Genomic DNA, 12,531 nt, shown 5'->3' on the forward strand with positions numbered 1-12,531 from the left:
CTGTGTTTGGAGCAGTTTTGTTTGGTCTACATACTTCCCCCAGGTCACAGGTGTCCTCCACCACCCCTTTGCCTCCTCTTCTCTCCCTCCCTGTGCTCCAAGACTGAAAGCACCCCCAGATCCGGAGGGCCCGCATTGAGCTGACTTTCCTTGCTCTCAGCAGCATGATAAGGCTTAAATGGAACAGTGTCAGGGAAAATTTAAGCACAAATACATTTTCTACAGAGAAGAAAATTCCCCAAATAAACAAAACAACCCCCAAGAATCTTATTTCTGCTGTAGGTGAAATAATTTATGTGAATTGCCCAACTAGCAGTTAATTGTCATACAACAAAAATAATTCTAGGTCTTTAAATACAAGATTAATGTTTTATTTAACAATAATATTAAATTCAACTCATTTATTATTGGATGTCCCTCGCTCATATAGTAGGTCATCCTATTCACACAATAAAAAAGATTGAAGTATATAGCCAACCACTCCCTGGTGCCTGGCTGGGACGGTAGGCGTGGCGATTCCGGATAGGAGCCGGCTCTGTCCACTTCTCTCCAGTTGTGAATACTCTGGGCGCCTATAGGCCCAGAACCTTTGGATCAGGATGAAGCAGGAGGAGAGGAAGGAGGGGGTCTGTGTGCCATACAATTGTCTGCTAGCATGGTTCCCTTCCCCCCACCTCCACCAGTTTAAATCCTGGCCCCGGCCCTGCCCTCCACCCTATCGCCCTAGCCTTTCTTTCTCTTTTCTTTCTTTCCTTCCTTCCTTCCTTCCTTCCTTCCTTCCTTCCTTCCTTCCTTCCTTCCTTCCTTCCTTCCTTCCTTCCTTCCTTCCTTTCTTTCTTTCTTTCTTTCTTTCTTTCTAAATCTTCCTTCCTTCCTTCCTCCCTCCCTCCCTTCCCCCCCCCCCCCTCTCTCTCTCTCTTTCGTTCGTATTCCTCACCTGAGGATCTTTTTTTTCACTGATTTTTAGAGAGAGTGGAAGAGAGAGAGGTAGGGGGAGAGGGGGGAGGACAGAGATGGGGGCTAGTCTGAAGGTCAGGAATGAAAAGTCTCATCCCCATTTCTGGAGTCGAGGGGACTGAACTCCAGACACAAAGGGTTTCCCAGACCTTTGACAAAGGAAGGAGTGGGCCCGCCGGCCGCAGGTTGGGAGAGGAGGCCTAACCCAGACCCCAGAGCACCAGGGCCTCTGGTCCTTCTTCTAGAAAGGATACTGACCATGTTGGTGGCCGGGGCCCTCAGAGGTCAGCTCTCCTTTCTACCTCAGGAGCCTGAGGGGCTGTGTGGCCAGGCCCCTCTCTCCCTAAAGCCTGTTTCTGTGCCAAGCAGAGCCCCGAGGCCCCAGAAACCACTGACGCCCTGCCCTGCCCCGTGCAGGGCCCTCAGCAGGACCCTGACCCAGCGCAGGCCCGTGTGGTTCTCCACCAGGAGCGAGACCCTCACAGCCGACCGTCTGGAGAGGCTCGGAAGAGGCTGCTTCTGGTCGTCCTGTCCGGGGTGGGCGGGGTGAGGGTGCAGGGGCGGTGGGCGCAGGGCCTCGCTAGGGCAGAGCTCCGCTGAAAGTCATGATGGGCAGGCAGAGGAGGGAGCAGAGATCGGGCGTGGCCTGGGCTGGTGCGTGGGGCGACGTCTGGGGCTGGGGGCAGAGGCTGCTCTTCTCAGGCTTGTAGCAAGGTGAGACCTCACACCTGTGGGCGGGGCAGGAGTCAGGGCAGGAGTCAGGGCAGGCTCACGTCCCTCCAGCAACGTCCAGGCCTCCGGGTGGGAACATACAGAAACTGACCCCTTCCCCCACCCCACTCAGCTGGGGAGAGCGGCGCCCCCTCCTACCTGACCACACTCTGCAGGATCTTCCTCTCATCCTGGTCCAGGCACACCGCAAACGGGCAGCTTTTGGAGCCGATAATCTGTACCTTGTCCACTTTGATCTGCGAGGTGCTGATCTGGAAGGAAGGCCCAGGTCAGTCCCGTGGAATTGCCCGCTACCCTGGGGTGGGGTGGGTGTTTGTCTGTCCGCTCTCTGAGGCGAATGGCCAGCTCAGGGGAGGGGTTCTGTGCTCGGCTCAGGCCCTGGCTCCGCCCCAGCCTCTGCCCTTTCCTGAGCCTGGAAGAAGCAAGTGCCCTCGAGGAGAAGCTGCACCGTGCTCTGCTCCCCCCCGCCCCCCCCCTCGCCGTGAGAGCCCTGGGGGCCCACAGCCCGCTCTGCCTCCGACTTAGGGCGGAACCCTTCCACACCACATATCCTCTCACAGAGGCCCCCTTCCTCCTAACGCCCCACACACTCCACGTGTGTGCACACCCCAAACCTCGCCCCTCACCCTGCTTCTCCTCCCACCCACAGCCCCCACAGCCTTGGACACCCCTCCTCTCACACAACGTGCCCACGTGCACACACACAGGTGCATACACCCCAGTAAGTCTCCTGAGGGTGTGGCTTCAAGGAGAGGGAAGCCCTTACCTGGTTAAAGCCCTTCTTGGATTTGGGGTTTTGCCTCTTCACCACTTCGGTCAGGTTTAGCGTCAGGGACTCTATACCTGAGTCTGAAGGGCAGGGGTGCTCAGGCCAGGCTCAGAGCCCCGCCCTGCCACCAGCCCTGCACTGCCCACCCGACCAACCTAGCTCCTCCTGCTTCCGGCAGGCCTTGTTGAGGTTGATGGAGGTGCAGACCTTCTCCATGTTACACCAGCGACTTCGTCCGCTGATGGCCCCCTGGAAAGACAGCAAACCAGGTCCTCTCTCAGCTCAGGGACCCACTGCCTGCCATCTTCCCTTCAAAGAGGAGGCCAGATTGCCAGGGCCTGGGGCTGCCTGTCGTGGGCACACCCAGGAAGCTCTCTCTCATTCACCCAGGTCTGCCAGTTCCTTCACTGAGAGCCCCGGCCCCTGTGTAGACCTTGCTGACTCTGGGGAGGGCGTCATGTCGCTGGCTTGGTCCCTGGGTCAGCCCGTGACCAGGTCATAGGACACGAGAGCTGAGCACCTTAAGGGGTGGCCTTGATGACCTCCTGCTGAGCCCGGAGTGAGGAAGAGAGGGGCCCACAGGCCTGGAGCTCCTGGCAGAGCCAGCCTGGAACTCCCTTTCATGGGGGACCTCCATGTTGCCAAACCCAAGAGGGTTTCTCGGGCCTTGGTCAATCTCAAGGTCAGCTCACTTGCCCTTGCAGGAGAATGTGCTTCTGTTCACCCCTCTCCTCTCCTGGGCTTTTGTGAGGGACTCCTGGCTCCCCACCACCTTTCGGCTGGGGCCTCCGCTCAGCACTACACCCTCCTCTGCCTGCGGTCACATGACACAGGTCTCAGGACCTTCTCCTGGCTCCTCTGCTCTTTGCACTTGTACGTTCTCCGTTAGGGAACCTCGACCACCTATACACCCCTCCTCATATTTCATGTCTGAGTTCAGGGCCATCCATCCGACTGCCTGCTCTGACTTTTCCTTCTACCTCTCAAGGGCACTGCGAACTCACATGTCCCGCATTCCTGATCTGCCGCTACCGGACCTGGGCTGCTTCGGAGACAACGTACTATTAGTTTCAGAAAACTGAAATCTGGGAGTCCGGGCCCCTCTTTTTCCAACCCATCCCTAAGCCCTGCTGCTCACATAGTCCCATATAGCCCCCATTCCTGTCCATCTCCACCACCAGCCCAGACCTGGCTGCCACATTTCTCTCCTGGAAAACCACCGGAGCCTCCTACAGGCCTTGCCATGCCCCTGTGGGCCCTCCAATCTGTTCTCCACAGAGCTGCCAGAGGGAACTTCTAAACCTCTCATCCTGGTCCAGGCACATGTCACACACAATCTGATCATGTCACACACATTCCCAGCACCACCCCAAACTTAAGCCCCTTCAAAGAATACCCACTGCTCTTGTGACTGGACAAAACTCCTCTCACTATAATTAAGGCCCTTGGTATTCTGGCCCCGCGTCTCTCTTTAGCCTCACCTCATCACCTTTGCTGTTCATGCTCTCTTCTGCCACAGGGCCTTTGAACATGCTGCCTCCTCTGTCTGGAGAATACATCCCTCTCTTTTTTGCTTAACTAACTAACTCCTGTTGCCCCCGCAATATTGACTCAATGTCCCTTCTCCTGGAAGCGTCTAACTTTCCTGACTGGGTAGAAGAACCCCCTGGAGGTTCTCCCAGTACCATGTATCTCTCCTTCATCTGTGTGTCAGTTTTAATCATACATCTGTGGGTCCATCTAACCAATGCCTACCATCCCCCAGGCTGTAAGCATTTTGTTCACTCTTAACAACACTACCAGTGCCCAGAACAATGCCTGGGACTCAGTAGGTGCTAACAAACACCTGGCTCACAGCTCTCGGGGTCAGTCCCGCCTGCCCAGCTCCATGGCCACCAAATGGGAAGTAGCCCATGACCACCATCCCATCAGCCCTTTGATTGCCTTGTCAGACATCACCTTGGCCATTTCCTTGTTTCCTGTCTGTCTCTCTCTTCTGAAAAAGCTAAAGGCAGGGCCCAGCCCTCCCTGCTTACTGCATTCCCCCTTGCCCAGCACAGGGCCTGGCAGGAGTCGGTGCTAAATCAATATCTTTTGAATGGTTGAAAGAAGGAAGAAGGAAGAGAAGGCAGGAGGGGCCCCATGGGTGAGGTCAAGGCTCTCGTGGCCTGTCCCCCAAAGTGTGCCATGCTCAGAGACTCATGCTCGCGGGCACCCCTTCCTCTCTTACCTCAAATATCCCTTCAGTCCCTCTCCCACTCATCCCACCTCCCATGCACCCAGCCTGGCACAGCGGCCCCCAGACCGTGGCCTCTCCCTCGCGGTGCCTCTGGAAGCCCCAGCCTTGCCCCACGCTCCACCTCGCCCTGTAGCCAGGCCCTGCCACTGCACGGGAGCTGCTGGCACCTTCAGGAGGGGCAGAGCCCAGGGGGGAGGCCTTCTGCGGTCTCCAGCTTGAAAACTGGGGCCCGGGGAACCCGAGTCTGGCTCTGCGTGCGGAGGATCAGGAGCAGACCCCAGAGGGCCGTGGCCCAGCGCCGTCTTACCTTGCTGTAAATTATCTGTAGTGTTAGAGGGACGGCCTCCCGGTCCCCGTCAATGCCCAGCCTCTTGCTGCCAGGACCTGTGCCACACGCAGACAGACCCTTCACTCGGTGCCACTTGCAGGCCCTGGGGCTCTACCTCCCCGCCCCCACCTCTGGCCCTGCTTTCCGGCGACCCTGCCTCCCAGGGCCCTCCCTCCCCAGGGCTCCACCTCCTGGGGCCCCCACCTGTCTCCCGGGACTCAGGCAGCACTCACCTGAAGCCTTGATGGCCCGTGTGGCAGCAGAGTGACCCAGCTCCAGGGAATGAATGAAGATCTCCGTGGCCTTCTCCCCGGTGATGAAGGTCAGCTGCAGAGGGCAAGACAGGCATCAGTGTGGCCCCTGCAGGGACCCACCAGGCTCCTCCGGCTCAGGGCTGGGGCTGCCATGAGGTGGGGACGGGCACAGGCTGGGGCCCGGCGATGTGAGGGAGGCCTGCCCGTGAGTCTGAGGGAGCAGGTGGCCGGGGCAGCGGGCACTCACCTCTGTCTGGTAGACCTGCAGCAGCACCGGCCGTGCAGCGAAGCGGCAGTAATAGAGCAGCATGTCGGCCAGGATGGGCAGCTGGGCGGGGGAGCCCTCCAGGGGCCGGGAGTCCTCCTTCAGGGACTGCTGCGTCGGGGGAGCCAGAGCCAGAGGGGCAGGTGGACGGCGAGCGGGAGGGAAAGGGGAGATGAGAGGGAGAGGCAGAGGAACATGCACACACATGCAGAGAGACGCAGAGGAGAGAGCCAGGGAGGGGTGGTGAGGCGAAAGCAGGAGGCAGACGGCCAGGGGAGACCCACAGCCCGTCTCCACACCGCCCCCCACCTGGCCCGGGGCTCAGGAGGGCCCCTGGCAGAGCTGGACAGAGCGGCGCTGAGGACGGGGGCTGAAGCCCCAGGTCCCCTGGATCCTTCTGAGGAGCCTCCCTTGCCCCCAGAGCCCTGTCCTGCTTCTCGCCTACTCTCTCTGCTCATCCCCAAGTGCACCCTGGTCCTCCATGGAGTCCTCGAGCTGGACCTCCCCAAACCAGGGCCTTCTGAGCGAGGTGGGTGACCCCAGCCAGGGGGCCTTCTCTTCCCTCCCAGGGGCCACTGACCTGGCACAGGACTTCGGGGGGCAGGTGCATGAGGCCCAGCACGTTGCGCTCATACCAGGGGTCGAGCATGCCGAGGTAGTGAGAGATGTCGTTGGTGCTCTCCTCCCACTGGGCCGCGCCCAGCTCCTGAGACAAGGGGCGAGAGTCATGCCCAGCGACCCAGGGGGCCTGCCAGGGCCCCGGGCAGCCCTGCAGCCCTAATCTGAGCCCCCCCCCCCGCCCTTGGACACGTCTGTGTCACACAGCAAAACGCCACCCCCAAGTGCAGGGCGGGGACCACTCCTGGGAGCCAGGGCCAGGCGGGAGAAGGTGCCCCACAACCAGTGATGGCTTTGGTGGCCTCCAGCCCGCCCTCTCGGATGGCTGCCGCCTGCTCATGTCCACCTACTTTCCCCCCCACCCCGTTTGGTGCAGGGCCGGGACCTACTGTAGGGAGGGGGTGCCTCGGGGACTCGGGGGGGAGGGGCGGTGTCTGGCTCCGAGGGGCCGGGCAGGCGCTGGAGCAGGCCCCCTGGCTTCGCTTCATGGGCACGTAGAAGAACTGCAGCTTGAAGAACCGGGTGAGGAGGGGGCGATTGCTCTCCAGCAGCCTGGCAACAAGAAGGTGGTGAGAAGGTGCCCCGGGTCCCTGTCGGACCTAAGCTCAAGCCTGAGATGCCACGAGCACCACCACCCTGCCACCCGGCAGAGACGCACCCAGTCCGGCCTTACCGCAGGTTGCTGTAGGCCCGAGCTACCTTCCCCGAAATCCGATCGGAGCCGAAGACCACGACGCGGAGGGTGGAAGCCTTGGGGTCCTCGTCCCCGCTCAGGAAGGGGCGGCGGCGCTGATGGCGCGAGGCGGGCGCCAGGAGCCAGCTGGGCAGCTGGGTGCTGAGCTTGGGCTGGGGCAGGGAGCGGGAGCGCTGGGCCCGGGCGGGGGGCAGCGCCGGGCTGTCCAGGGGGCTGCAGAGGCTCCCCGCCCGCCGCAGGGGCAGTGCCGAGTCCGGGCTGCCCTCCAGGCCCCGAGAGTCCCTCCGCAGCACCAGCTGGCTGGTGCTCTTGAACAGTTTGTAGATCCTGTTAAACTTCTGCCCGGGCCTGCGGTAGCCCCGGCGCTCCCGGCCGCCCGGCCTCTTGGGCCACTCCGGGGAGCTCTCCTCGCTGTCCTCCACGTAGCCACTGTCCACGCCGTCCGAGAGGCCCGAGACAAAGGAGGTCAGCAACTGGCTGGAGAGGGTGGCCCCCAAGGCCTGGGACGAGGCAAGGGACAGGGCGGAGTCACGGGAGGCCTCCGAGCTGGTGGAAAACAGTGAGTCCCTCTGGGCACACTGCCCATCCGTTTCTAAGTCCTCCTCCTCCTCTTCTTCCTCCTCCTCCTCCTCCTCGTCCTCGTCCTCGTCCTCGTCCTCGTCCCCCAGGAGCCCCGGCTGCAGCAGCTCCTGTTCCTTGAGCAGCATCTCCTGCAGGACGTCTGCACGGGAAAGGGAGGCGCCGCTGGGTGTGCGGCCCAGGAGCCCTCTCCCGCTCACCTTTGCGGGGGTGACAGGTTCAGACAGAATGGAATGGGGAGGAGGTGCCAGAAGGCGGATCAAGTCCAGCCCAGGACTCAGAGTGCGGCCTCTGCCCTGCCCAGGGCCTGCTCAGGCCGGCGGGCTGGTGGGGAGTGGAGGCTGCTGCACAGACGGGCCAGCCCAGGCCGCTGGGGTGAGCACCACGGGGCCCCAGCCGGCTGCTTACCAAAGCTGTCCTGTTTCCAGCTGTAGGTGTAGCACCTGGCGACAGGGATGGGGATGGTGCGGAGCTTGCCGGGGTTCGCAGTATCTGTAAGCACGGGCGGGGCCAGCCAAGGTGAGGCCTGGGAAGGAGCCCTGAGATTGGCCAGCCCAGTGCCCTGGCCTTAGAGAAGAGGGCAGAGTTGGGAGAGGGTGGGCCAGGCTGTGAAGCTGGGTGGGCCAAGGCTGAGCTGGAGCTGAGCGCTGGGATGCTGGCTCGCAGCCAGAGGGCACTGTGGGGGTGCCATGCCCTTGATACGCCGTGTCAATGTGGCGGGCACACACTCCGATTCTCCTTTCACAGGGTCCAAACGGGAAAGCAAGGGCACTCTCCCTTCAGATGCGAGGGTATTGTGCCCCTTCTGTGGTAACACGTTGTGGAGAGGAAGTTTCCCAGGCTCCTCGGGGTGAGGTGTGGCCATGTGACTAAAGTGGGCCAAGGGGATGTGTCGCTGTGATGCGTGCAACTTCCGTATTATCTTCCGCCAAAGGAAAGGCCCCTGCCCTTGATTAGCACACGCTTTCCTCTTCCCACGGCCCCACCTGGTGCGCCCGGCCCTGACCCCGCAGGCAGGAACCAGGCACCAGGGTGAGGACATGGTGAGGAGCGTGGTCCCCGAGTGACTGTGTGGAGCAGAGCCTCCAGGCTGACCTGGACTGCTCACGGTGGGAGCCAGGGCTGGTGACCGGGAAAGTGGGCCCCCCTGTCCCAGAGCCTCACCTAACACACTGGGGAAGCCGGCTTTCTCTCCCACCGCCTTCAGCTTGGTCCTGAGCCACTGCCGGGCCTCGGCGGCATCCCCAATGCCAGCTGCCAGCTCCTGGGCCTCTGCTGTCTCCGTGTAGACGTCCTCGAGCTCGGCCAGGGCCTTGGCCTGGAACCCCAGGAGGCGGCCGGCTTGCTCCTGCACCATGGCCAGCTGCCCGCCACCACTTCCCAGGTCTCCCCGAGGGCAGTAGGACCCAGGCCCTCCCAGCCTCATCACCCATCTCCACCCACAGACCGGGAGCCAGGCCCGCCCCCAACCGCCATCTCAGGACATGGTCATGAGAGAAGGGCCTGGAGCCAGAGGGTCTGTCCAGGGCCACACAGCTGGCCTGTCCCAGCGCTGGGACCAGACACCAGTCTCCAGCTTCAGTCTGAATCTCATTCCCCTGAGGCGGGTCCCACCCACCTGGTCAGGCCCCAGCACAACAGAGAGCCTCTTGGCAAGGCCAGCTCTCCAACCACCGCCCGCCATGCCCCGGGGTGAGGAGGCCAGTGTACCCTGGAGACTGCAGCCCTAAGATGGAGCAGGTCTGCGAGAAGGGGGCAGGGTTGACCCCGGGCCCCAGACACATACCTGCAGCCTGCAGTGCAGACCCGCGAGGTCACAGTGGGCCCCGAAGGTGGCCTGGAAGGCGTGCAGGAGCAGGGTGATGTAGGCGCTGTGGGGCGAGTGCCCGGGCGCGCTCAGCTTGTTGGCCACGGCGAGAAACTCTGCCTGCACCTCCACGGGGTTCAGCAGCAGCACGGTGCTGGGGGCACAGAGGAGTAGCTGTGGGCACCGGGGCGCAGCCACAGGCCTCATGCTGGGGTTGTGTCCCGCCCCCCCACCGCCCCCCAGGCCCGGGCCTGCTCACAGCCCAGGCAGGGCCTGAGCCCACGAGCGGTGGGGGCTCAAGGGTCCCGGTTCTAAGAGGAAAGTGTATGGTCTACTTTTGAGTATTTCCCCCCCAGTGTTTTCAAAGACCTTTTAAACACTGCACTCAATTTTTTAAAATAAGTTTTCCTTAATTTTTATATAAACATTTTTTTCTACAGGACATCTGAATGGATGTAAGACGACTCAAGAGAAGACTGTGTTTTAGGTGATGTGGCTGGAAGCCAGGCGTTGTTTTGGGAAGGGGAAGCGGACAGACACATGCCGTGGTTGCCCTGGTGCAGGGGGGCTGAAATTTCGGCCCCCGCCCTGCTCCTCAAGCCACGGGTTGCGGGGTAAGGTGGCATCGGCCAGGAGGAAGGCGGGCCAAGTCAGGGCTGCATCCGAGTCCTCTGCCGGGGGACCCTTTTCTAACTGGCCGAGCATCACGCAGCTGGCACTGGCCGGGAGGAGTGTGTCCAGCCCCCTCCGCCTCTCTCCCCGCTCCACCCCGGGCTCCTCCGCGGGGCCAGTGTGACGTTTGTTCATTATGGAAATTTCAAACGTACACAAATGTTGAGAACTGTGAACCCCGAGGTGTCAATTACTCAGTTAACGGTTAACAACCCAGGATGGTTCTCACTTCGCTCACGCTCACTTCGCTGCTTCTCCTCGAACGCGTCTGAGCCATCCCCGTGCCAGTGCGCCCGCCTGCGCATGCTGTAGTGAGCGCGGCTCCCCTTCGCTGCGCTCCCCCCCAAACCCCAGCTGCGAGCTGCGTTCACACCAGCGCAAAGCAGCGCAGGGCAGGAGGCGCTCCCCCCAGTCCCTGTGGGCAGCTGCCCCGAGCGGGGCCCTGGGCTCAGGACTGGGCGCTGTCAGAGGCATCATCCTGGGGAGAAACTATGCTTGATTTCTCTTTTAAGAAAAAGGGGGCAGGCTCCCGTAAGCAGCCCCTACCTGAGCCCCTCTCCTTTGCTGCGGGCTTGACCCCAGGTGCTGGGCACACAAGGCCTCACTTCCCCCCCTTGATTCACTGTGTGCAGGCCCAGCCCGGCCAGCCTGCACCTGGCCACCGGCCTGCCATCTCCGCTGGAAAACCGACCCTCCTTCCCAACTCACAGGAAACAGAAGTGAGTTCACCCTCAGCCCCGAGACCTTCTACTCACCTCTGGGAACTCAGTTCCCTGACCTTAAAACTGCCTTTTCCATAAGGTGAGCATGAGGATTGCAGGGAGCAGCGATGCCCATAGCAGTGCCCAAAGCTCAGTAAGTGCCCGACGATGTTGGTGAGGGTTCGCCAGCCCCCTGCCCTGCCCGGGAGGTATCTTATTTACTTGCTAAGCTAACATTTACAAATATATGTTCGTACCCTCGGTCTCGCTCAAAACCTGCGCTGCCTGGGGATGGGAGGGCGGGGTGACTACAATTTCTGCTGCTGGAGCTGACGTGTCTGGGCGCCCAGGTGTCCAGGAGAGAGCACCCACACGCCCGGAGACCCGCTGGAGGGTCCTCGGAATGGAGGCTTCGCTTCTAGTGTTTGTCCAACTGCAGACCCGGCCCCGTGAGAGGGCAATGCAGTCCATTGGGGAGTCACAACCAGACTTGCCTTTTAAATGAAGTGGAATAGAAGGGGACAGAGCTCACCCTAGGAGGTAAGGGTACGTTTCAATTCATGAAACCTGTTTTAGCTGTGTGTGTGTGTGTGTGTGTGTGTGTGTGTGCGCGCGCGCGCGCCAGGCTGTCATAGAAAATGAATTCTTTATTGCAGGTTCTGGTTAAAAAAAAAAAGTTTGGCAAATGCTGCTCTAAAAACAGGCAGAAAGACACTGTGTGGAGAGCATGGGATTTCGAGGAAGACCAAGGTTCGGGTCCTGGCTCAGGCACTCGTAGCTGTGTGACCTTGGGGAGGCTACTGGGCCTCTCTGACCTTCAGTTTCCTCATCTGAAAAGTGGGGTGACGTGAGGTAATGTGTGCCCAGCACCTGGCAGGATCAATGCAGCTGATTCTTAACTTTTTTTTTTTTTTTTAAGTCTCAGACCTGTTTAGGAATCGGATGAAGGACCCTCAGCCAAGAAAGCGGCTCTGTGCACAAAACATCACCGGCAATTCCGGGGTCCCAGGTCTAAGCCTGTGTGCTGGGGGCTTGGGTGGGGTGCAGTGAGGGAGGGATGCAGGGGTGCTGGTGCGGGAACGGTGGAACAGTGGGTGCAGTCCCACCCCGACCCCCACCCCCCACCCCCACGCCGTCTCTCCCTCCCCAAGGGCACTCACACAGTGGAACTGCGGTGACTCCGAACGGGCAGACCCTGCTCGGCCCTCACCAGCCGCTGGTAGGAGATTCCTGTGGCCAAAGGAAAAGAACAGATTCATGCTTTACCTGGCCCATCGGCGCTCGTGGCCTGCACCCCACAGTGGCCGCACCGGACAGTTATTGTGGGAGTTCCTGGATGGGGTTCAGGACCAGGGGCAGATCACACCTGACGCCTACGGGGCCTCTGACAAGATGAGCCCCAGGCCCCACCTGGCTCCAGCCACCCGCCAAGCTTTGCTCCTCAGAGGCAGCGGGCAGAGCACCCTGAGAGGAGAGCCGAGGCCGGTCTCCTGCTGTCCAGCAGTCCTGGCTCCTGTCACAGCTGCCCTCTCTCAGTCCGGGTGTCCTGCAGTGGGCTCTCCTCTCATATCAGGACTGGGAACACTGTCTGGCAGCACTCACAGACACATGAGAGTAAATCTCCCCCAACCCCTGCACCCAATCTGTCCCCCAGGAAAACGCTGGAGCGGATGAGGATGCCCGCTCGGCACGGGTTCCCTGCGAGGAGCACACAGACAAGCTGCCTCCTCTCGACTCGTCTGCTCTTTCCTTTCATCATGGGACTAGAGGCCCAGTGCATGAATTCGTGCATGGGTGGGGTCCCTCTGGGTGGCCTGCAGGGATCGGGCTGAAACCTGCAGTCCAACGCCGCCTGCAGCTCCTACCTGCTGCTCCCAGTCATCCCCACTGTGCCTGGCGTGGGCTCACGCCCAATC

At 61.0% G+C, this 12,531-nt stretch overlaps 1 protein-coding gene across 2 annotated transcripts in view; it reads right to left on the reverse strand.

The window, feature by feature from the left end:
• Window positions 1–975: 975 nt before the first annotated feature.
• Window positions 976–12,531, reverse strand: part of PIK3R5 (phosphoinositide-3-kinase regulatory subunit 5) — a 65,956-nt gene continuing 54,400 nt past the window's right edge. The window contains exons 6-19 of one of the 2 annotated variants that reach the window (XM_079796779.1): window positions 11,776–11,845; window positions 9,222–9,396; window positions 8,600–8,753; window positions 7,844–7,927; window positions 6,836–7,577; window positions 6,552–6,714; window positions 6,125–6,250; window positions 5,527–5,652; window positions 5,259–5,352; window positions 5,005–5,081; window positions 2,614–2,707; window positions 2,456–2,538; window positions 1,828–1,940; window positions 976–1,685 (exon numbers count right to left, since the gene is read on the reverse strand). In XM_079796779.1, the coding sequence (XP_079652905.1) occupies window positions 1,538–1,685; window positions 1,828–1,940; window positions 2,456–2,538; window positions 2,614–2,707; window positions 5,005–5,081; window positions 5,259–5,352; window positions 5,527–5,652; window positions 6,125–6,250; window positions 6,552–6,714; window positions 6,836–7,577; window positions 7,844–7,927; window positions 8,600–8,753; window positions 9,222–9,396; window positions 11,776–11,845 (2,249 nt within the window). In that variant the 3' untranslated portion in view covers window positions 976–1,537. Of the gene's footprint in view, window positions 1,686–1,827; window positions 1,941–2,455; window positions 2,539–2,613; window positions 2,708–5,004; window positions 5,082–5,258; window positions 5,353–5,526; window positions 5,656–6,124; window positions 6,251–6,551; window positions 6,715–6,835; window positions 7,578–7,843; window positions 7,928–8,599; window positions 8,754–9,221; window positions 9,397–11,775; window positions 11,846–12,531 lie in introns of both variants that reach the window. The other variant, XM_079796778.1, reaches the window with a different exon arrangement.

Source organism: Cnephaeus nilssonii (genome assembly GCF_951640355.1).
Source record: "Cnephaeus nilssonii genome assembly, chromosome: 19".
NCBI lineage: Eukaryota > Metazoa > Chordata > Mammalia > Chiroptera > Vespertilionidae > Cnephaeus > Cnephaeus nilssonii.